Genomic DNA, 23,803 nt, shown 5'->3' on the forward strand with positions numbered 1-23,803 from the left:
ATTCATGTTGTAAGCCATGGTACAAGGTTATACGGTTGTAATGACGTGGAAATATTGAGAATGGGATTAAAATAAGATAATTCCTCATTTAAGATCTAACAGGTGCAATATGTTTTAAAATTATTTATTTATTTATTTATCTATCTATTTATTTATTTATTTATTTATTTTTTTACACAAATTCATACTGCAAAAGGAAATCCTAGCTCAATTTAGGAATAATAACTTAAGGATAAAATATCAGGTTAGGAAATCCAAAAGTAGTAGATAATCAATTTTCCACTGTTACTTAGCAGTCAGTGATTCATGAACAGCTGTTAGACAAACTGAACAACACAAAGTGTTATGGAAAATTTGAAATGGCTCCTAAATTGATATATGGTCTGCTATAAAGGTTGTGAATGCCATTATGCAGTAGTGCACAATTTCAGATTCAGCCACAGTTGTATTTTTATTATTTTATTTTATGTTGTAAAAATAAAAAAGTAAAAACGTCTCTCCAAATTGAAGCAATTCGTGGAGTTGCCAATAAGCATTTTGCCATTGAAACACATCACATAATTTTAGTCAGCTTTTACAAGCGTTTCGATCGTTAAGTTTCTATTTTGTGTCTTGCAATATAAACCACCATAGTACTATTGCTAGTTGATGTTAGCAATCAAGTTGTGCTACACAGTTGTCCTATAAACAAGGAAAACAGTGAAAACTTAGAAGTTAAGGCACCATTAGGGTTATCTTAAAGTAAGGACAGCTTTAAGGGATTTTGTCCAGCTAGTATGCTTCTTTAATCTTCTCTTTAATCTGGAATTAAGATAATAAAGCACTTCTTAAGTTAATGAGCATCTACTAAATGCCGTAAATTATGAATTGTTATTCTGTACATAGCCATTGTCCTAAACGAGAACCTGCCTGTGGTTGTCACGGCTAATAATCAGATGTAATAGGATAATACAGCTCCAGGACTATAAGACCTCAGCTCAGGTAACAGTTAGACTATGAAGACAATAGTAGGACAAATCCTAACCAAGACTTCATCAACAGGTGTTTTCGGGCCACTACAAAGAAACTAGGAAAATGATAATGCCTGCTACATGAATGCAACTTATATAACAAATGTAAAAAAAATAAAAATAAAAATAAATGGAGAATTTAAAGAGGTGCATCTCATAGTCTGGAATGAGTTCTAGCCTGAAAAAATATGGTGGACATCTTATCCTTTTACACAAAGGATTTTATAGTAATCCTTCAAGGAGTTCCCTATCTCTTTTAATTTTTTAATTGCTAAAAAGCTTCTGTTTTGAAACGAATATTGAATTAAATGACTGTGACCTGATTTAAAACCATATCTTCATGCATGAAAGTGCTGATCAGCTAATTATCATTATCATAGGCCATTAAGTAATGTGTAGAAATCAGAGTCACAAATGATCCCTGAGGGTTTGATCCATGAGAAAATGAATTATTTCAGCTCTATTGCTCTCCTTGTAATACAGTTGCAATCAAAATGATTCAACCCTCATTGCAAATCAGGTTTATTGTCAAAATTTACAGATGTTCAGCTGTTTGCAATGAACAAATCAAACAAAAGCAAGTTAAATAGTTCAACACAACGAATGCTTCAAGTGGTTTCCCCAAATTCAGCTTGAAATCCACAACCTATTTGAGTATTGTTGCTACCATGTGCATCCCTTCATGGCCACAATTTACCCATCTCCTAATGGCTATTTCCAGCATGATAATGCACCATGTCACAAAGCAAAAGTCCTCTCAAACTGGTTTCATGAACATGACAATGAGTACAGTGTTCTTCAGTGATCTTCCCAGTCACCGGATCTGAATCCAATAGAACATTTTTGGGATGTAGTAGAACAGGAGATTCGCAGCATGAAAGTGCTCCTGAAAAATCTGCAGGAATTGTGTGATGCGATGATGTCATGGACCAGAATCTCAAAGGAATGTTTCCAACATCTTGTGGAATCCATTTCATGAAGAATTGAGGCTGTTTTGAGAGCAAGGGGAGGCCCAGTATTAGTACAGTGGTCCTAACATTTTATCTAACAGTATTTCATCAACTTCAACCACAAGACACAATTGATTATTTTCTTCTCCCTTACATTTCTTGCACTCTCCATTACCCTCTATTTCTCAATCTTCAGTATAGTGTAAAAATTGTGCCTGTTACTTCATTAATTCCTTTTCAGTAACCACTTTATCCTGGTTAGGTTTGTGGTGGGTCCAGAGTCTATCCAGGAAAACTGGGTGTGAGACTGGAATACACTATGGATGGGATGCCAGTGACACTCTGGACAAAATGCCACTCTGAATGGGATGTGCAATGGACACAGACATTCACACCTAGGGGCAATTTTGAATAGCCAATCCACCTGCTGGCGTGTTTTTGGGAGGTGGGAAGAAAACCGGAGAACCTGATTAAACCCTTGTGAACACGGGAAGAATATGGGGACCTCCGCACAGCCAGTAATCTGACCTCAGGATCGAACCAGGGACTCTGAAGCTGTAAGGAGGCAATGCTACCTGCTGTGCCACTGTGCATAAAGTAGTAATGTGAATAACACTATGAGTGTAAATTATAAAACAGCAGTGGTCATGTCAATATGTAACTGTGTGGATGAGTTATATGGTGTGGAAGTGAAGGGTGTATGAACAGGATACATAGATCTCAGTTTCACACTATCATTTTTCACAAAGCTAAACACTGGAGCTGTCTCAGCTTTAAATAATTGATTTGCGTAAAATAAGGCTCAACTTTGGGAATCCTTAAATCAGTGTTTAATAGCTGATCAAGTAAAGACACCTGACTGTATGACTGGAAACTGTGTGCAAGCTAAAAGGAATTCTAAAGATTGTTTTTGCACATTTATTGAGAATATTTTAAACAAAACACAGTTCTGAGCTTTCTGGTTGTGAATACAACATTATTTGGTTCCCAGGGTGATGGTTTGTTGTTGTGGTGTGTGTGTGTGTGTGTGTGTGTGTGTGTGTGTGTGTGTGTGTGTGTGTGTGTGTGTGTGTGTTTGTTTGTGTGTGTGTGTGTTAGTGAAAGACAGAAGCTTTTGTTCTCACTGAAGCCCTGGACAACAATTGTTTAAAGCCCTTGAGAGTTTTGGAAACGAGGGATGTGGAAACTGTAATAAAACTCTTTCCCCCATTGCTTCTCTCCACTGTGTGTGACTGTGTGTGTGTGTGTGTTGGGGAAAAATGTGCCCCAGGCTCAGATAAGCTTTTCTCTAGTGTCCAATCTGTGAAAAGAGGAATGGCTTGGACGCATAAACACGTCCTCTTCTAGCTCCCTTGTTGCCTGGATACCTGGACGGGCTTTAAAAGAGAGAGATCATAAAAGAAAAGTGTTGTGTAGATGTGTGTATGTGTGTGGTGTGTGTTTGGATTCACCACCAGCAATGCTACAACTGGTGGCTGCTACTCTTGTTCTTTGAGGATTTTTTCTCTGTCTGATTCTTAGAAATGCACTTAGCGTTGTGAGAATTTAAAGGAGTTTATATTCCCATCTGCCCAACACTTAAACTTTTTTGAGCTTCTTCGCTAAAGAGCCTTGCGAGAAGCTTTCATGTCCTGGACCCACTTCACACAAAGAGTGATAGGTAGGGAAATTTTTTCATTTATGTCACTTTAGTCTTCATTGATTTCTATTGATGCCTTTCTTCAAATGAATTATATAACGCATTAACATTTAGATATTCTGTGACAGTAGCTGATTATTTGTTGTTTAGAATTTTATGATCGTGAACAAAATGTATAATTTGGTTCTATTTATTAGTGCTTTTAGAAAAACTTGTGTGGCCCTTTACTTTATGACCTTAATGCTGTGGTGATATTTGTTGTGTAATCCTATACAGTAGTGTTTTTTTCTTTTCAAATTCCTGTTCCTCTAGTCCATTTTTGTTGATTAGACTCATTATTAACACACATACAGTAAACAGGGTGTGTTAATATGTCAGTATTTCCCAAACCTTTTATTAATATCAGTTTGGCTTTTAATACTGTATATCTAATATCACAGGTGTCATTTTGTTTTGAAACATCATGGGGAAAGAAACACCATCTTAAGAAGCAAAAGCATTTCAGTTGCCTGTATGATCATGGCTCCAAGAAAATCCACATCAGCTTTATAAATACTCCCAGTAAACACTGAACAATGGATGGTTTGAAAGTTTTAGCATGTACTTTACAGCCTGTCATAAGGAAAGGGAAAGTAAACCAAAAAACTTGATTCCGCAGGCTGTTTTAAATGACAGCTACAGCTTTTAGAAAACCTCACTTTATGTTTGCATATGCCACAATATCATGCTGTAATTTTTGGTGAATAAAATTTAATATTGTCTTGTATAATGCAAGCATTTAGGCTTGCAGGAAAAGAAACATTCCAGAAAGTTGCTAGTGCTATTTTAATTTCTAGATGCTGGGATATGAGTTTTATCATAGAGGAGACATATTGAGAAGTGTGAATAGGGCTTAAAAATGCTATTTTATTATTTATTTATTTTTAGAAAAAGCTTAGATAAATTTCTGTGGCAAGCTAATATATAAGACTACACTTTCAAACAATGGTGGTGATTAAATCAGACATATCAAAGTGTTGGGGACCTTGTTATGCTTGTTTAATATGCATATTTAATATAAATGCTCTAGGTAACTGAAAAATGTGGTTAATTTTATTGCCTACATGCATGCTTATACAGCCATCTGTAGCAAAAAACAAAACAAAAACAAAACTATATCCTTTCCACTAAATCTGCTTCTACAAGTGAATTCGACTGACAGGAAGTCACATGAATTGATAATTATTGCATAATACTGTACATACCATACCATATACTATTACTAAAATTAGTATGCAGTATACTAGTGAAGTATGCGCTATATAAGTATTACATTTTGAACACAGCCTCAATGATCCCTGATCTAACTACCAGAATGACAACTTCATGGGTTTATGGGTATTAAAACAAAATTAAAACTAATATGTGCATCTAATGCAAGTATTCTTACTTTCAAGCACATCTTTGATGACAAGGGACAATTTAATGACTTAAGACTGTGAGCCGACTGTGTTCCATGGCACACTTCCACAAAAATTCACCCTTTGGCTGATCTTTTGAAGTCCAGCAATTTTTTTTGGATCGAATCTTTATAATAAATTTATCTCTAATGGTCCCCCTTGAGATAGTGGAGTTATGGTCTCAGGATTTGTATGAAGCTAATGGGGAACTGGATTTTGATATTATTTGGAAGAATGTATTTGTTTCATCTAAAAAGTTTGCTCACCAGTTGATTATACATTTTTTTTTTTTTACAAAGATTTTATATAACTCCTCAATTTCAAATGAAATGTATTGCTGAAAAGTTGTGTTCCAAATGTGTTCCAAACAAGATTTTCCTATATCCCCAGTATTATTCTTACTCATCTTTCAATCTAAACCCTCTTCACAAGAAAATACTACTAACTTGCTTAAACTTAAAAAAAACTTAAAAGACAGTTCTAAAATTTCATATTAAGCCTATTCCTTCTTGGAAGTCTGAGGTTATTCATTTTATTGTTTGCATCTCTTAGGATTTTTTTCTGTTCCATTTTTTCTTATTTGTTATGCTAAAAAAAATCTGAATAAAATTATATTAACAGAAAATAACCCTAATATGTGTATATAATTTATAGTCAAGGCATTATAGAAGTATTGATTCATTAACTTCAACACCTCAGTGTTGTATCTCTGTCTAATCTGATGCTGAGCAGAAGAGTTGGTCGTTTTGTGAACTTTGCCATTTTCCCCCAAAGGAGTCGCACGCTTGTGTCCTCTAGGCCTTGACTGACAGCTGAAACCATGGCGACAGTGAGAGAGGTGGAGATGCTTGAGAGTCGGCTGAGCATAGAGGACTTCATCAAGATGCAGAGTCTGTTTCAGGTGAGATCAGTGAGCTTTAAAGGGGAAGATGAGACAGTGTTTTAATGTATGTGTGTGTGAGTGTGTGTGTATTTTATAAGATATGTGTGTTTGAGTGAGTGAAGAAGCTTGGATTATGAGGTTAGAGAGTCCTTAATCTTTCAATTTTATTTTATTTTTCATCTTACTTTTGTTTAGGAAAGCAGGTATGGAATTTATAAAATAATGGAAATAAATAAAAGACAACCCTAAGTAGTTCCTTGCAAAAATTCAGCAGTACACAATATTTAATAATTCAAAAATAGTGAATATGGAATAATTAAATAGAAGGCTTATTATTATTATTATTATTATTATTATTATTATTATTATTATTATTATTATTATTATTATTATTACTATAAAACACACTTTAATAATTTGTATATCATCATTTTAATTGTAACTAAAAATAAAGAATAGGTGTTGTACATTGTCCCAACTGGAAAACTCTCATAACTCGTAGAATGACTTTTTTTAAATCAATAAGTCAATAAGTAATAATAATAAAAAAATACATTAAATTAAATAATGATTTGAAAAAATCCTTGCAACTGTGATACTTTTATTTCATTATGCATTTCTATCAGTTTATAGCAAATGGCTACACTATTTCAGGTGATTATTTATTTCACAAATGGCATTCCATAAAATCCAATACCCAGTGGTTATGCTATATGGAAAGAATTACAGTTTAGCATATACATAAAAACCTTACATTAAAGTTTTATTAGTAGATACATGGTGTTACAAGAAAGCACTTTTAACGACCACTTTGAACTTTTGCACTGGGCAAAACACTGACAACAATAACAGTAATTAGCAATAACAATATTTGAATTACAGCAGCTTGGTGGAACAAAAGGAAGTATTATTGCCTCACAGCTTCTGGGGTTCAATTCTGAGCTCAGATTAATGTTTTACATGTATTCTCTGAGTAAAACAACAGCTTTCTGAAACAGAAACAGTTCTTTGACATTCAGTCTTCATATCTTACTAGAGTTATTCTTATGTTTCATTACTCCAGTTGCAGTATAAGAACCACTTTGACCATTTTATTTGAATTCCAGTCATGTAATGGCTCTGGTGATCCAGTGCCCATGCAGCGAGAGGAGTTTATAGACCAGTTCTACTCCATCATTGGCCATGGCTCACGGGAGGAATATGAGCGTTTATTTGACAGTGTGGACGTGTCTAGGGAGGGCTCGGTGGACTGGCATCACCTAGCATCTTACCTTCTTCTGGGACTTTCAGAGAAACAAGAGCAAGCTACAATGTCTGCAGTGCCATGTTGGTGCCCACCTCGCCTTCTACATGCCCCTCACAGAGGGAAAATCAAGAGCCTGGTAGCTCTGGGCACTGGCCGCTACCTGAGTGTGAGTAAAGAGGGCATGATGGCTGTGTGGGCTGACAATCTAACGCTGCTGAAGAGTCACAAGCTCCACAATGATTCAGTCAAACCCAAAGACCTCTGGGTTACAGGCATGGTGGTGCTGCCCAATGTCCACAAGGTAAATATATATAGAGAGACATATTCTGCATATTAAAGCGTAAGGTACTAAATATTAAAGTTTAAGAGAATATCTCATTATTATACTTTGCAAAGTCCTGATCCAGCACTGATCACCTAATCACTTCAGCCTCTGGTAAAATATAAATAATAAAGGCTGTAGGCTTTCAAAAAGCCTGTATCCTGTTTCCTCATTCCCCTTGTGAACTGCCAGGGCATCATAGTGGTGCCGAAGCTGGGAGTAAGGAATATATGTTGCTTTGAAGACCTTGTCGAAATCATAAAGACCCTTGAATCATATGTGTCTATAAATAAACTTGGCCACTTGACCACACACACACACACACACACACACACACACACACACACACACACACACACACACACACACACACACACACACACACACACACACACACACACACACACACACAGGTGCAGCCATTTATCCATTACCACACTCCTTCTCCTCAACTCCTTCCCTCATTCACAACTGATGCTTGCTAACACCACTGCTGCCAAAAATGGTTTTTAATAAAAAAACAGAAAACTTGCAATTGTGTCTGTATGCTTCATGACAAGGAATGCTTCTTCTACTTATTAGTAAATCTCTGCCCATGGTACACAAGGCAAACAAGCAAATAATAGTCCAGTCCTACTTAATGAACAACCAGGTGCATCTAACAAATTTGAATACAGTGGAAAAGTTTGTTTTTTTCCGTAATTTAATTCAAAGAATGGAACTTTCATATATTCTAGATTTATTACACATTAAGTGAAATATTTAAAGCCTTTTTTGTTTTAATCATAATGATTACAGCTTACAGCTCATGGAAATCAAAAATCTAATATCTCAAAATATTCTAGTAAAGAATTAATAATACAGAAATGTGGACCTGAGAAGATCTCTAATTAACTAATTAACTCACAACACCTGCAAAATTTTCCTGAACCTTTAATCTATCAGTCTGGTACAGTACACAACTACAATCATGTGGAAGATGAAAGTAAATGTTGCATTTCATTTGGAAATCAAGGTCCCAGAGTCTGGAGGAAGAGTGGAGAGGAACAGAATCCAAGTTGCTTGAAGTCCAGTGTGAAGTTTCCACAGTCAGTGATGATTTGAGGTGCCATGTCATCTGCTGGTGTTGGTCCACTGTGTTTTCTCAAGTCGAGAGTCAATGCAGTGTCTACCAGGAGATTTTAGAGCACTTCATGCTTCCATCTGTGGACGAGCTTTATGGAGATGCTGATTTCATTTCCAGCAGGACTTTGCACCTGCCCACACAAAACTACTAGTAACTGGTTTGCTGACCATGGTATTACTGTGTTTGTTTGGCCAGCCAAATTGCCTGACCTGAACCCCATAGAGAATATATGAGAGATACCAGACCCAACAATACAGACGAGCTGAAGGCCGCTATCAAAGCAACCTGGGCTTCCAGAACACCTCAGCAGTGCCACAGGCTGATTGCCTCCCCTACTATTTTTGAGTAACTTACCCAACACTGCACGCCGCATTGATGTAGTAAAAGGAGACCTGATCAAGTACTGTGTAGATGAATTAACATACTTTTCAGTAGGTGGACATTTCTGTATTATAAATTCTTTATTCTAATATTTTGAGATACTGGATTTTTGATTTCCATGAGCTGTAAACCGTAATCATCAAGATTAAAACAAAAAAAGGCTTGAAATATTTCACTTTATGTGTAATAAATCTAGAATATATGAAAGTTCCACATTTTAATTAAATTATGAAAAAAAACCTTTTCCACGCTATTCTCTCTCTCTCTCTCTCTCTCTCTCTCTCTCTCTCTCTCTCTCTCTCTATATATATATATATATATATATATATATATATATATATATATATATATATATACACACACAGTATCTCACAAAAGTGTATACACCCCTCACATTTTTGTAAATATATGATTATATCTTTTCATGTGACAACACTGAAGAAATGACACTTTGCTACAATGTAAAGTAGTGAGTGTACAGCTTGTGTAGCAGTGTAAATTTGCTGTCCCCTCAAAATAACTCAACACACAGCCATTAATGTCTAAACCACTGGGAACAAAAGTGAGTACACCCCTAAGTGAAAATGTCCAAATCGGGCCCAATTAGCCATTTTCCCTCCCCGATGTCATCTGACTTGTTAGTGTTACAAGGTCTCAGGTGTGAATGGGGAGCAGGTGTGTTAAATTTGGTGTCACCGCTCTCACACTCCCTCATACTGGTCACTGGAAGTTCAACATGGCACCTCATGGCACAGAACTCTCTGAGGATCTGATAAAAAGAATTGTTGCTCTACATAAAGATGGCCTAGGCTATAAGAAGATTGCCAAGACCCTGACACAGCTGCAGCATGGTGGCCAAGACCATACAACGGTTTAACAGGACAAGTTCCACTCAGAACAGGCCTTGCTATGTTCGACCAAAGAAGTTGAGTGCACGTGCTCAGCATCATATCCAGAGGATGTCTTTGGGAAATAGATATATGAGTGCTGCCAGCATTGCTGCAGAGGTTGAAGGGGTGGGGGGTCAGCCTTTCAGTGCTCAGACCATACGCCACACACTGCATCAAATTGGTCTGCATGGCTGTCGTCCCAGAAGGAAGCTTCTTCTAAAGATGATGCACAAGAAAGCCCGCAAACAGTTTGCTGAAGACAAGCATTGACATGGATTACTGGAACCATGTCCTGTGGTCTGATGAGACCAAGATAAACTTATTTGGCTCAGATGGTGTCAAGCGTGTGTGGCGGGAACCAGGTGAGGAGTACAAAGACAAGTGTGTCTTGCCTACAGTCAAGCATGGTGATGGGAGTGTCATGGTCTGGGGCTGCATGAGTGCTGCCGGCACTGGGGAGCTACAGTTCATTGAGGGACCCATGAATGCCAACATGAACTGTGACATACTGAAGCAGCGCATGATCAGTATGCAGTATTCCAGCATGATAATGACCCCAAATATACCTCCAAGACGACCACTGCCTTGCTAAAGAAGCTGAGTGTGAAGGTGATGGACTGGCCAAGCATGTCTCCAGACCTAAACCCTATTGAGCATCTGTGGGGCATCCTCAAACAGAAGGTGGAGGAGCACAAGGTCTCTAACATCCACCAGTTCCATGATGTCATCATGGAGGAGTGGAAGAGGACTCCAGTGGCAACCTGTGAAGCTCTGGTGAACTCCATACCCAAGAGGGTTAAGGCAGTGCTGAAAAATAATGGTGGCCACACAAAATATTGACACTTTGAGCCCAATTTGGACATTGGGTGTATTCACTTTTGTTGCCAGTGGTTTAGACATTAATGGCTGTGTGTTGAGTTATTTTGAGGGGACAGCAAATTTACACTGTTATACAAGCTGCACACACTACTTTACATTGTAGCAAAGTGTCATTTCTTCAGTGTTGTCACATGAAAAGATATAATCAAATATTTACAAAAATGTGAGGGGTGTACTCACTTTTGTGAGATACTGTGTATATATATATATATATATATATATATATATATATATATATATATATATATATATATATATATATATATATATATATAAACTTTCAAATTTTATATTTAAAGTGAGTTTATTTTGCTTTAGTAGTAAAAAAAAAAAAAAGCTTGTCCTGATTAGGAATGGATGCATTTGCTATTATGAAAGTTTAAGAGAGGAAGTGCTTTTGCTTCTTCTATTTGTACCTGCTGTGCACAGGATAAATAGAAAACGAAGAATCCTGTTCTGATTAACAGCAGCTCTGCTTATTAAATCTACATATGGTGGCTCAGTGGTTTAGGCTCCACCTGATCAAAAGGTCAGGGTTTCAAACCCCTAAGCAGGTACTTATCTGCTCCAGGCATGCTGTTCTGCCTTATCTGCTCTCAGATTGACCCTGCTCTCTGACCCCAACTTTATAATAAGCTGGGATATGCAAAGAAATAATTCTTTCGCTGTATGTTAATGAACTATACATTTGTAATGTGTACATGTGTAAGTAAAGCTTTATTCTTCTCTAAATTACAGCTTATACACCACATATTTTATTATTAAAGTTTCAGGAAGCCTGTGCTTTGTATTTTGCTGCACCTAGACTTTGGTAGCCTACATTTTGCCAATTAATCTTAGAAGTGCCTCTTCTTTTTTTTCTATGAATAAATCAAAATGTAATTATATTAAAATCTAGATTGAAACCATTTTAGTTTACGTTCCAGGAAATTTGAATGTAATTATTAGGTGGATATGTTGGATAAATGGATATGTTTTCTGTTATCTAAAATTTGTACAGTCATTAGTTTGTTGTGTTATGTCAATAAAATATTTCTGTTACCTCTCTTTCTCTCATGTCAGCATGAGTTATTTTGTATATGAAATGTGTATGTGAAATATGTACTGTAATTTTCTCAATCTGTCCTCTCTTCCCATTCCTCCATTAGCTCGCTGTTTCCTTCACCAGTAAGGAGATATGCTTTTATGATCTGCTCTCTAAGCAAGAGTTCAGCTGTCAGTATAAAATTCATAGCCTGCATCACACTCCCATCTGCCTCCATTATTGGTATCATCCTGAGAGACCTGGACATGCTGTGCTTAGCTTCGGAGATACAGCAGGACAGGTGAGCTTTGAAATTATTTTTTCCAACAGGAAGCTTTATGTGCTTGGCTTTATTGCTGTTCAATTCCTTTCATCTCTTATTTCTACCCTGCCTGTGTGCACAAACCTGCTATGAGGAGAAGTCCTGAGTATGGAGAGGGCTACTTGGGGCTCGGTTTTCATCAGTATTTTTCATACTGACAGGAAGAGGAAATAGATTGGATTTTATAATGTTATAGTTGTAAGTTATAAAGACTTATAAAGAGATTATATGATTTTTTCAAATTAGCTGACAGGTGTCTATAATTTTCTTAAACCACGATCCCTCTATCAAGAATCAGGTCAAAATATGTAATCTCAGTTCTGAATCAACTCTCATCGGACTCATGTTGTAAAGTTAATCTGGAAGCGATCACAATAGTTTACACTAGACATATTTATTCTTAACTATTGTCTTTACTCTTGAACCACTACATGCCAAACATATTTAATCAGTTATCAAAAAGTAATGACTGATTTATTCAGTTGATTGATATATTTAAGAATAATCTTGCTGTCATAAATCACACAGAAATTAAATCAATCTGAATATCCTGTTCACACACCATTTGTTTAAATTCCACATGTCGTTCAAAAAGGAACATGATACAAGTGTGCACAGATGAGTACTGGTGGAAGGGGGTCAGAGGTAAGAAGTAAATACTGTGGGAAGACAGATCTGACTGGGAGGTACATGGGGAAGAACATGTGTGCACAAGTTTCTACAGTTGAGGACAGGGTGAGGACAGATAAATACGGTGGGAGGACAGATGTGTACATGTCAAGAGTTGTATAAATGACAGTGGAGGTAAGAACATGTGAGGACAGAATGCAGCTGTGCGACTGGTTTTCAACCTTCCTAAGTTCTACGTAATTGCTACACTACGCCCTCTGGCTTCCTGTAGCTGCCCGTATCAGATTTAAAACACTGATGCTAGCCTACAAAGCCAAAAACTAACCAGCACCCACTTACCTCAAAGCAGTTATCACACCTCCAATGGCCCCATGGCCCCATGCTTCCTCCAATCCTCTAGCACCGCTCGACTGGTCCCACCATCAGGGTACAAGGAAGGCATGCATCAAGACTCTCTCTTGTCTCTGTTCTGGAGAGAAACCTATAACCTAGGAGATAGAATGAACTTCCCCTAGATGTCCTAACAGCTATGTCACTGGCTGTCTTCAAACAACGTCCGAAGACCTACTTCTTCATGAAGTACTTGAATTAGCACATCTATCTATCTATTTATCTATGTATGTATCTATCTATCTATCTATCTATCCATCCATCTTCTATACCGCTTATCCTTTCTTCAGGGTCACGGGGATACCATACACATATATATATATACACATATATATATATATATGTGTATGTATGTGTGTGTGTGTGTGTGTGTGTGTGTGTGTGTGTGTGTGTGCTTATCTTACTATATTACCTCCACAACAGAGTTTTTAGACTGGTGGCATTCTTAGTATGTGACCTAGTGAACCAGAATCAGGATGTATTTATTGATAAAGACTTCTTAGCACTTCTGTAAGTCACTCTGGATAAGAGCATCGGCCAAATGCCATAAATGCAAATATAATGAACAGGACAAGGAATCCCAGTACAGAACAGATGAGGACGGATGAAGGCATGTACACTTCAAATTGACTCAGTGCTTCCAATTATTCACGTCTTTACTTGTAATCACCTAAAAACACCTGTCATCTCTTGTACTCAATTGTATACATCTGTCTTCTTCTATACCTGTTTTCATCTGTAGCAGAAGAGCCATTATGTTAGATGGGTGATCATCCCCAAAGGTGGGGGAGTTTGGGGATGAGCTAGAGAGATAATGACTAATGTGGCATGCCTGAGCCTTGATTTCCCATGTATATTTATGTGATGTATCTCTCGTTCTCTCGCTCTACCTGAACAGTGAGCTGATCATGTGTGAGTGAGATCAAAGCAAAGGGAAAGCAACAAGTGAGTTAGAAAGCTGCAATATGATTTGAATAGTTTTATGTTAGACCATACCAAGGCCAAAAGCACCAATAAAAAAACCTCATGCGTGCTCTTGCCCTGGTTCTGCGGGGTGTTCTCTGAGTGGAATATGGCCAAGATTGTTGTTTCACTTTGACACCTAATCATTAGATACTTTAGGTGTTTGAAGTTTGCTGCAAGTGCAGGATATATAAATGGTATTATGCCAGCTTTTACTGTAAGTCCCCTGCCCTCACGCACATATTCACACCTGTCCTCATTTGTATTCCCTTTTAAAAAGATCTGTTAAAAGCTTCAAGCTTATTGCACAAACGTTGACATGTGTTGTCTGCTTTTGGCCTTCGTGTGTTAGTTTTACAGTGTGTGTATTTTGTGTGTGTTTGAGGTGAGTGCGATGTGTTTTAGGTCAGCGGTAATCTCTCTGTTCGAGAGGCCAACTGCGGGTGTGGAGCAAAATTCTGCCCTCAATATCACCTGGAGTGAATTACAGCAGAACCGACATCAGTGCTGTTACACCGTGACACACAGCGCACATGCAGCTCACTGGGTCAGGAGCGGTAAGAACCACATTGTCTGTCCATCCTGTCTGTCGTTGACGAAGCAAAACTCTGCCAGCTTTTTGCTTGCTAGTGTGAATGCAAGGTAGTAAAAACATGCAGTTATAGGACACAGTCAGAGACAAACAGTGTCCAGAATGGGAGTGTCCCTGTTATGTTTTAACTCATTTCCCTTATGGGGACCTGGCCATCATTTATCAAAATTGTGTAGAAAAACTTCTTAAATTATAACTTATACATAAATTTTTTAAGTTTTGTATGCACAATACAATTTGGATTTATCGAATGTGCCTACAGATATCATACAAACAAGTGTATACAATGAAGCTTAACACTTTCATTCTGATGAATGTATTTGTGGGCATTTTTGCAAATAGTCTTCAAGGTTTCATAACTCAGGAATTGTTTATGGTTCAGAAATAAGACACACATTACTGGAAAAACAGAAGGTCTTACCCTTTAAAGTGGCTTTGTTCTGTTAGTAACAGTGTCAGTGATTAATCTGGTTTTGAAAATTCATAAATGATCAATGTTGTGTTCAAAATGCTCAGAAGTGACAGTCCTCATATATTTCCTCATGTGTCCATATCTGTTCTCACCTTGTCTATTTTGTACTCCTGTATGTGTTCTCATCCTCCATTAAGAGACCAGACACAGTAAGAGAGTGATAATCCATGTTCAGACATAAATTCTTAAAAAAAAATACAGGCAGAGTCAGATAACATGTACCAATAATCAAACTGATAAGGCAATGGTCAGAACATTAGTGGCCAGGATATAATAAAGCCAAGGGGGAATCCAGAGAGTAATCCAAATAAACAGACAGAAAGTCCAACACAGGAAGCAGAGACAAGCAGCAATAAACAAGGCTTAGAACTTGCACTGTGGGATTAGCAAGCAAACACATAGTTTACTTAAACATAGGGTGCTTCCCAAAACTCTAGTTGATGCCTCCTTGATTCCTTGATCCTACCTCCTTTAGTCTGTCATCCTTAAGGACGCAGCAATTGTTCACATTCACTCAGAGGAATAAATTGTTTCTGAAATGAAAACAAAAATCTAAGCTGAAACAAAGGCAACCTGAGTAAACACAAAATACAGTTTTTAAATGATAATGTTATTTATTGAAGCAACAAATTTATCCAATACCAACTGGGCCTGTGTGAAAATGTATTTTCCTCCATAGTTACTAATTCCCAAACTCTATGAAACTGCATTCATAATGGGGTTCAGCTGGACTAGATGCAACCAGGTCTGATTACTGCAAACACCGTTCAATCAAATCAACACTTAAACTTAACTTTTTCAACAGCATGAAGTTGGTTAAAAGGGCTTACCCAGTAACACACTACACCTAAGTTGAGAGAAATTCCAGAAATTATGAGGAAGAACGTGATTGAAATGCATAAGTCTGGGAAGGGTTACAAAGCTATTTCAAAGGCTCTGGGAGTGATCTCCAAATGGAAAAATTCGGGACAGTAGTGAACCTTCCCAGAAGTGGCCAAGCTTCCAAAATTCACAGCAAGCAAGAGCACAGCAACTACTCATCCTAGAAGTCACAAAAGAGCCAAGGACAACATCAAAGGAACTACAGGCCTCTCTTACATCAATAAAGGTCACTGTTCATGACTCCACTTTCATAAAGACAAAACACACTTTGATGATCCTCAAACCTTTGGGAGAATGTTCTGTGGATTTATGAGTCGAAAGTGGAACTTTTTGGAAGACAGGGATTTGGTGTAAACCAAACACAGAATTCCACAAAAATAACATCATAGCCACAGTCAAGCATGGTGGAGGAAGTGTGATGGTGTGGGGATGCTTTGCTGCTTCAGGGCCTGGGCAACTTGCAATAATTGAGGGAAACATGAATTGTGCAATCTACCAGAAAATCCTAAAAGGAATGTCCGGTCTTCAGTCCATAAGTTGAAACTCAAGCACAACTCGAATATGCAGTAAGACAATAATCCAAAGCATTAGAGTAAGTCCACCTCTGAATGACAACCCCCCCAAAATGAAAGTTTTGGAGTGGCCTAGTCAAAGTCCTGATTGAACCAATTTTGAGATGTTGTGGCAGGATCTTAAACGGGCAGTTCATGCTCGAAAACCCTTCATTGTGGCTGAACTAAAGCAGTTCTGTTGCTATGGTACCGTCGGCAGATGGCGCTGTGGCGACAACATGCACGAGCGGCTTAAGAGCGTGCACGTGGACGTGATTGAAGTGCACATGGACGCTAAAGCTGTGTCAAGTGTTGCCAGCTGTCAGCAATCAAGAGACTGGTTACTTAAACCCCTCGCGTTGCTGCGCACATCGCGTGGCATTAACCTAATGTCAGGTAAAGTAAAGTAAAGCGGAGAAAGGACTACTGGTGTAAGGACTAACAGAGAAAATGACGGAATGAATAATGGTGCCAGGTTGTGATGTTGCCATGCTCTGTCTGTTTTCCTGTTCCTTAGCTTACGCTTTGCTAAGAGTGTTTATGTCTTGCCAGAGTTACGATTGTGTATGCCCTGTCCTAGTTAAGAGTTGTTATGCCCTGTCCTAGATAACGGGTGACACCACCCGTTGCAGTTCCTATTCCTCAGCCAGGTGTACTTTGCCAGCCTGGTGCCCCCCAAGCCTATCAAGAAACAGTGGCTGGGCTTCCTAGTATCCCGGTTTTATGGCCCGGCCCGGGATTGGGCAGAGCAGCTGGCCTGTTCAGGGTCCAGTGCCCTCCACGACATCACCTGGTTCTCTGAACTTTTTCTGAAGGAATTCTCGCAGCCAGGGCAACTAAACCGCCTGTATGTGCTTGAGAGGGGAATTGAGGTGACGGACAAGGAGAACTGGCCGTTCCACCTCTATTATGCATCGCTAGACTGGATAGAAGCAGCAGCTTCGCCTCAGGTTCCAGTCGACGTGGTGGAGAGGACTTCTAGATGCATGTCTGAGGGCTGCGGGAAGGAGACCAAGCTACAGTGCCCTACCACCAAAAAACTGGGTCTCCAGGAAGCATTCTACTGCTCAAAGGAATGCTTCAAGAGCAGCTGATGGGAGCATAAACAATTACATCGGTGAGCCCGTGCAGAGATCCAGCCTGAGGTCAAAAGGGCGACCTCAGAGCTCCGATCAGAGGTCAACCAGGTGACCCCAGAGCCCCAACCTTAGACCTGCAGGGAGGTCTCAGCTCTGGAGCTCCAGCCCGAGGTTAACCTGGGAACCTCTGGGCTCCTGTCTGAGGTCAACTTGGCAGCCCCAGAGCTCCAGCCCGAGACCTGCGGGGAGATATCAGCTCCGGAGCTCCAGCCCGAGGTTAACCTGGCGACCTCTGGGCCCCCGTCTGAGGTCAACTTGGCGGCCTAAGAGCTCCAGCCCGAGACCTACGGGGAGGTCTCAGCTCCGGAGCTCCAGCCCGAGGTTAACCTGGCGACCTCTAGGCCCCCGTCTGAGATCAACTTGGTAACCTCAGAGCTCCAGACCGAGACCTATGGGGAGGTCTCAGCTACGGAGCTCCAGCCTGAGGTTAACCTGGTGACCTCTGGTCCCCCATCTGAGATCAATTTGGCGACCTCAGAGCTCCAGCCTGAGACCTACGGGGAGGTCTCAGCTCCGGAGTCCCAGCCCGAGGTTAACCCGGCGACCTCGGAGCTCCAGCCAGAGACCTGCGGGGAGGTCTCTGCCACTGAGAAAGCTGCCCTGCTGTATTGTCCTGCCGAGGAAGCTGTCCCGCTGTCCTGTCCTGCTGAGGAAGCTGTCCCGCTGTCCGGCCCTGCTGAGGAAGCTGTTCCACTTTCCTGTCCTGCTGAGGATGCTGTCCTGCTGAGGAAGCTACTGTTGTCCTGTCCTGCTGAGGAAGCTGTTCCACTTTCCTGTCCTGCTGAAGAAGCTGTCCCAAGCTCCTGTCCGGCTGAGGAAGCTGTCCCGCTGCCCTGTACTGCTGAGGAAGCTATCCTGGTGTCCTGTCCTGCTGAGGAAGCTGTTCCACTGTCCTGTCCTGCTGAGGAAGCTGTCCCGCTGTCCAGCCCAGCCGAGGAAGCCGTCTCGCTGTCCAGCCCCGCTGGGGACATCGCCCAACATTCCAGTCTTGCTGAGGACATCGCCCAGCGTTCCAGTCTCGCTGAGAACGTCGCCCAGCGTTCCAGTCTTGCTAAGGACGTCACCCAACATTCCAGTCCCGCTGCGGAAGGCACCCCGAACTTCTGTCCAACTGGGGGTGGTGCTCCGCCTGTCTGCTGCCCAGCGGAGGCCACCCTGTTTTCTGATGCATCAAGAGACAGATTACACAGGGGCCCAGGACCCCGTTGGAGGGGTTTTTTTGGCACTCTGGGAGGAGCACCTTTGGAGGAGGGTTCTGTTACGGTACCGCCAGCAGATGGTGCTGTGGCGACAATGTGCACAAATGGCTTGAGAGTGTGCACGTGCACGTGATTGAAGTGCGCATTGGCGCTAAAACTGTGTCAAGTGTTGCCAGCTGTTGGCAATCAAGAGACTGGTTACTTAAACCCCTCACGTTGCTGTGCAAATTGCATGGCATTAACCTAACGTCAAGTAAAGTAAAGCAGAGAAAGGACTAATGGTGTAATGACTAACAGAGAAGACGATGGAATGAATAATGGTGCCAGGTTGTGATGTTGCCATGCTCTGTCTGTTTTCCTGTTCCTTAGCTTACGCTTTGCTAAGAGTGTTTATGCCTGGCCAGAGTTAAGATTGTGTATGCCCTGTCCTAGTTAAGAGTGCTTCTGCCCTGTCATAGATAAGTGTTTATGCCCTGTTATAGCTAAAAGAGCTTATGTCCTATCATATTTAAGTGTTTAGAAAATGTCATAGATAAGAGTGCTTCTGCCATGCCATAGTTAAATGATGTGTACATGTTTTACTTACATGATGTGTTCATGTTCTAGCTAAAGGATGTGTTCATGCTCTAGTTAAATGAAGCATTCATGCTCTAGTTAAATGATGTGTTCAGGTCTTAGTTTAGAGGAGTGTTCCTGCCTAAGTTAAATGCATGTTTGGTGCATGAATTAAACTACTGGTTCTAGGCAAAAGCCTGTCCTAAGTTTTGTGATTCATGTTTCATCCCGAGTTGAGGGATAGGTTTTTCGTTGTAAGTCTTTAGCGTAAGTTCAAATAAAGACTGTACTCTTGCGCTGACTTCCTGTCTCCAAGTCTTTTTTCATAACATCTGCAAAAAAGAATGGGCCAAAATTCCACGACAGCGCTGTGAAAGAGTATCTCCAGTACTTACTTATAGTATTATTATTCCTTACATTTTTATTTAGACTTGCTATAAATGGTAACAAAAATCTGTTCTTCTGTTCTGTTAATCTAGTGATGCTATAGGCTATATCAATAGAATGGGCTCAGTTTAGCATCCAGTTATTTTAGTGTAGCATAAAGTCAAATTAATCGATTTAGAAGAAAACTATCAAGTTTGCCAGTTTATCATCTGTGGTGACCTTCTCATGCTACATAATGTAGTTAATGCTACAGCTTTCCTTGTACTTTTGAAGATGCATAAGCCACAAGACTGCACTGTCAAGCTTGATGTACACCCCTGGCCTTACTGCAGTGAAATATGCTGGAGTAAAGACATTTTGGAGCAAAGACATGTAAAAAACTTGTGTCCCTCGAAGGGATGAACTCAATCTAATTTCAAACTGACAATATAACTTGAACTGGCTATATTTAATGAAGCAAGTCTGTTTTCTTTGCTAACACAACATTAGACTAGCATTGCTTCCAGTCGCTAGCATAAATGGGCTAAGCAGCAGGTCAATTTGTGGCACATTATCTATACTTTCATTTAGTATCTCAGTCCTTTTTCCGCTCCTGTCCTTACCTGCACCCACATGTCCACATGTCCTATACTAACACCATTAGCAATTTCCTCCACAGGACCCCGTAGGCTGATAGGCCTGTGTGTTATTATTAGTGTTGACACTATAACACTGTGTGTGTGCAGATGTGGTGATAGAGAGAATCAGAGCTGAAGTAAACAAGAACAACAAACACAAGAGAACAGAAGAAACATGAAAAGGACTTGTTAATTGAACATTGCTGTGTGCTTCATTTCCCCCGCTGACGGCTAGATCCTTTTGAAGTGTCTTTGTGAGATTAGATACAGTGTGTGTATGTGTGTGAGATTGAGAGAGAGAGAGAGAGAGAGAGAGAGTGAGAGAGAGAGAGAGAGAGAGAGTTTGAAACAACTCATTTGGTTGTGAGCTGGCCTTTGGGCCTGGCAGTCGCTAAAGGCATCTGTCTCTTAACCATAATGCATCTGTGACCTCTTGAGTATGAAGTGCCTGGTGTTTGATCCTCCAAGTGGGATTTCTCTTTGCCTTTGTTTCCTGTAGTCCACTTTCTTTTCAAATTTATCCTGGAAAAAGATAAAACAGATGCTGGTGAGTCAGTTGGTGTCAAACTGAAGTGTGTGTTTGATGTAGTGATGTGTGTGAACTGACTATTTGAACCAAACATGGCAAGTGCACACTGGACGTACCGAGTTAACACATAGTGATCTTCCACTTCTGCTTCCTTAGCCAACCTATTCAACAACACTGAGACAACTTCTGCAGAGTTTAGTGATTTAGTTTATCGGTAGATTAACACATGCTTCACGAGATTAAAATAGATGTGTTCATTTCTCAAAATATAGACTGTGGCCTAGATAGGCAGCTCTATAAAACTTCCTGTTTAACATTTGGTCATGCAAAATGTCTAACAAGGCAGATGGACACATACTTTTATTGGTATTTCCATTTAACTGCTGCAAAATATAGGGTAGTGTACACTACTTTGAGTTATACTTAACTAACTCGATAACCTAACTAACCACTTAACCCTTATGTTACGTTTTCTTTTAAAATACAATGTTTTCCTTATTTTTTGTACTGTCTTCATCCATTTAAAAAGCACAAAAAAAGAATACCCTAAAGTTTATAAGTCCCAAAGGCTTAGACTCAGCCCTGTTCAATGGATAGTCTCCACAAGAAAACTTTACACTCCTACAACTTTATAGTGTAATCATTTATAATTCCATTATCTTGTGTTACTGGGAACAGGACGGGTTCCCAGTGTAGTCTGGTTCCTCTCAAGACTTCCCCATGTTGTCTCAGTGAGTTTTTTTCTTTTGCTAAAGATGCTTTGTGACAATGTCTATAAAATATACAGACTTGGTTCTCAGGTCCCACAGCTGGGATTGGAGTGCTCAATGCATGCCCATTGAAATAGACTGTAGAGGGTTTGTAGCACACTCCCTCTGAAAGACCTACAACAGGCTGGGCATCAGAGGCGCAATGAAAATGAGAGGCCATCATGGATATCATGGAGGCAGCTGAAAAGTCTGTGGACAGGAAGGTTTCAAAGTTCTGTAAATTGTGGCTTGATGGACACCTGACCATCACATGCATATCTGGGTCTTCACAAACGGTTGCCACTTAATTGGACACTATTGTCTTTAATATCATTCTTTGCTTAATATTAAGATTTCCCTCCACTTGAACTAAGTTGCCCAAACATGTTTCAGCATGTCTGTGCACAAAGTGAGGTCCATGAAGAAATGATTTGCCAAGGTTGGAGTGGAAGAACTCAAGTGGCTTGTACACTGCCCTGATCTCAACCCCACTGAACACCTTTGGGATGAACTGGAACGCCAACTGCACCCCAGGCCTTCTTACCTGGCATCAATACCTGACCTCATTAGTACTCGTATATGTGTTAATTTCTCAAAATATAGACTGTGGCCTAGATAGGCAGCTCTATGAATGTTCCTGTTTAATAGTTGCTATTGCAAAATGTCTAACAAGGCAGAATGGCCACATAATTTTATTGGTATTTCCATTCAACTGCTGCAAAACCCATTCATCCATTTTAAAAAGCAAACAAACAGAATAAAATCACATCTTACCATGACCTGTTTAATGTAACCAACCAACTGTGATGTTCTTTAGCTTTCACCTTCCACTGCATTTTTGGATTTTTTGAACCACAGACAATTGTGTGGTACTAAGGACATTTGATGTCATGTGTGATGCTGTCTAACAAAAATGCACACAAACACAATCACGAATGCGTCAAAATGCTGATTCTAAAGTAGGTCAGTATTGGTGGATCTGATGTTCAGGATTGGTCCTGGATTTGAACCTAAAATGTCTTCATCCAGGAGCATATTAACTGACTTGTTTTTATTCAGCATGTTGAAAAAACATAATGTGATTTATGTTTGTAACTTTTTTTTTTTTTTTTTTTTTTAACCCTAGATAATTACCAGGGGTGTTAATAAAACACCTGGACATGAAACTGTGCGTGTGTACATGTATGTTGAGATCTTCCAACAAAGTCACATTCATCATTCACCTATCTTCAGTAATTGCTTTACAACGATCACGGTCACAATAGAGCCAAAGCATATCCCAGGAACACCGGACAGCAAGAATACACCCTGTTTGGGATGGTAGTCAATCATAGGGCAATTGTCCCTTATCATAAATTTTGCTAACTAGTTAGTTGGATGCAAGATAGCAAAAACAGCTTCTGTGACCTTGTTACCTTAAATTTTTGGATGTCCTAAAGTTTTTAAAAAAAGTTTATACGCAGCCCTGTTCAGTGGATAGTCTCACAAGGATACTTTATACTCCTACAACTTTATACTGTAATTATTTTTAATCCCATTATCTGGTGTAACTGGGAATAGGACAGGTTCCCATTGGAGTCTGTTTTCTCTCAAGGCTTCCCCATGTTGTCTCAGGGACCTTTTTCTTTTGCTAAAGCTACTTTGTGATAATGTCTATAAAATATACAGACTTGGTTCTCGAGTCCCACAGCTGGGATTGGAGTGTTCAGTACATGCCCATTGAAGTAGGCTGTAGTTGGTTTGTAGCACACTCCCTCTGAAAAGCCTACTCCATGTTGGGCAACAGAGGTGCACTAAAAACAGGAGGCCATCATGGATATCACGGAGGCAGCTGAAAAGCCTGTGGATCAGGAGGTTTCAAAACATGGTCAGTGCTATTTGGACACAAGTTGTGGCTTGAAAAACACCATGTTAATGTTCATGCTACAACAATACTATGTAAATTGAAGAGCCAGTAAAAAAAAAAAAAAAGGACAGTTAGATGGAAACAGCATGTAATAAAACTCAACTCCATGTACTATATATGGTAACCAGGGA

The 23,803-nt window shown here is 39.7% G+C and overlaps 1 protein-coding gene across 1 annotated transcript in view; it reads left to right on the forward strand.

The window, feature by feature from the left end:
* Positions 1 to 3,147: 3,147 nt before the first annotated feature.
* Positions 3,148 to 23,803, forward strand: part of LOC108264075 (WD repeat-containing protein 49) — a 51,193-nt gene continuing 30,537 nt past the window's right edge. Inside the window, exons 1-5 of the mRNA XM_017465379.3 lie at positions 3,148 to 3,620; positions 5,813 to 5,939; positions 7,028 to 7,468; positions 11,914 to 12,090; positions 14,480 to 14,651. Coding sequence (XP_017320868.2) covers positions 5,859 to 5,939; positions 7,028 to 7,468; positions 11,914 to 12,090; positions 14,480 to 14,651 — 871 coding nt within the window. The 5' untranslated portion in view covers positions 3,148 to 3,620; positions 5,813 to 5,858. The remainder of the gene's footprint in view (positions 3,621 to 5,812; positions 5,940 to 7,027; positions 7,469 to 11,913; positions 12,091 to 14,479; positions 14,652 to 23,803) is intronic.

This window comes from Ictalurus punctatus, chromosome 4 (genome assembly GCF_001660625.3).
Source record: "Ictalurus punctatus breed USDA103 chromosome 4, Coco_2.0, whole genome shotgun sequence".
Taxonomy (NCBI): domain Eukaryota; kingdom Metazoa; phylum Chordata; class Actinopteri; order Siluriformes; family Ictaluridae; genus Ictalurus; species Ictalurus punctatus.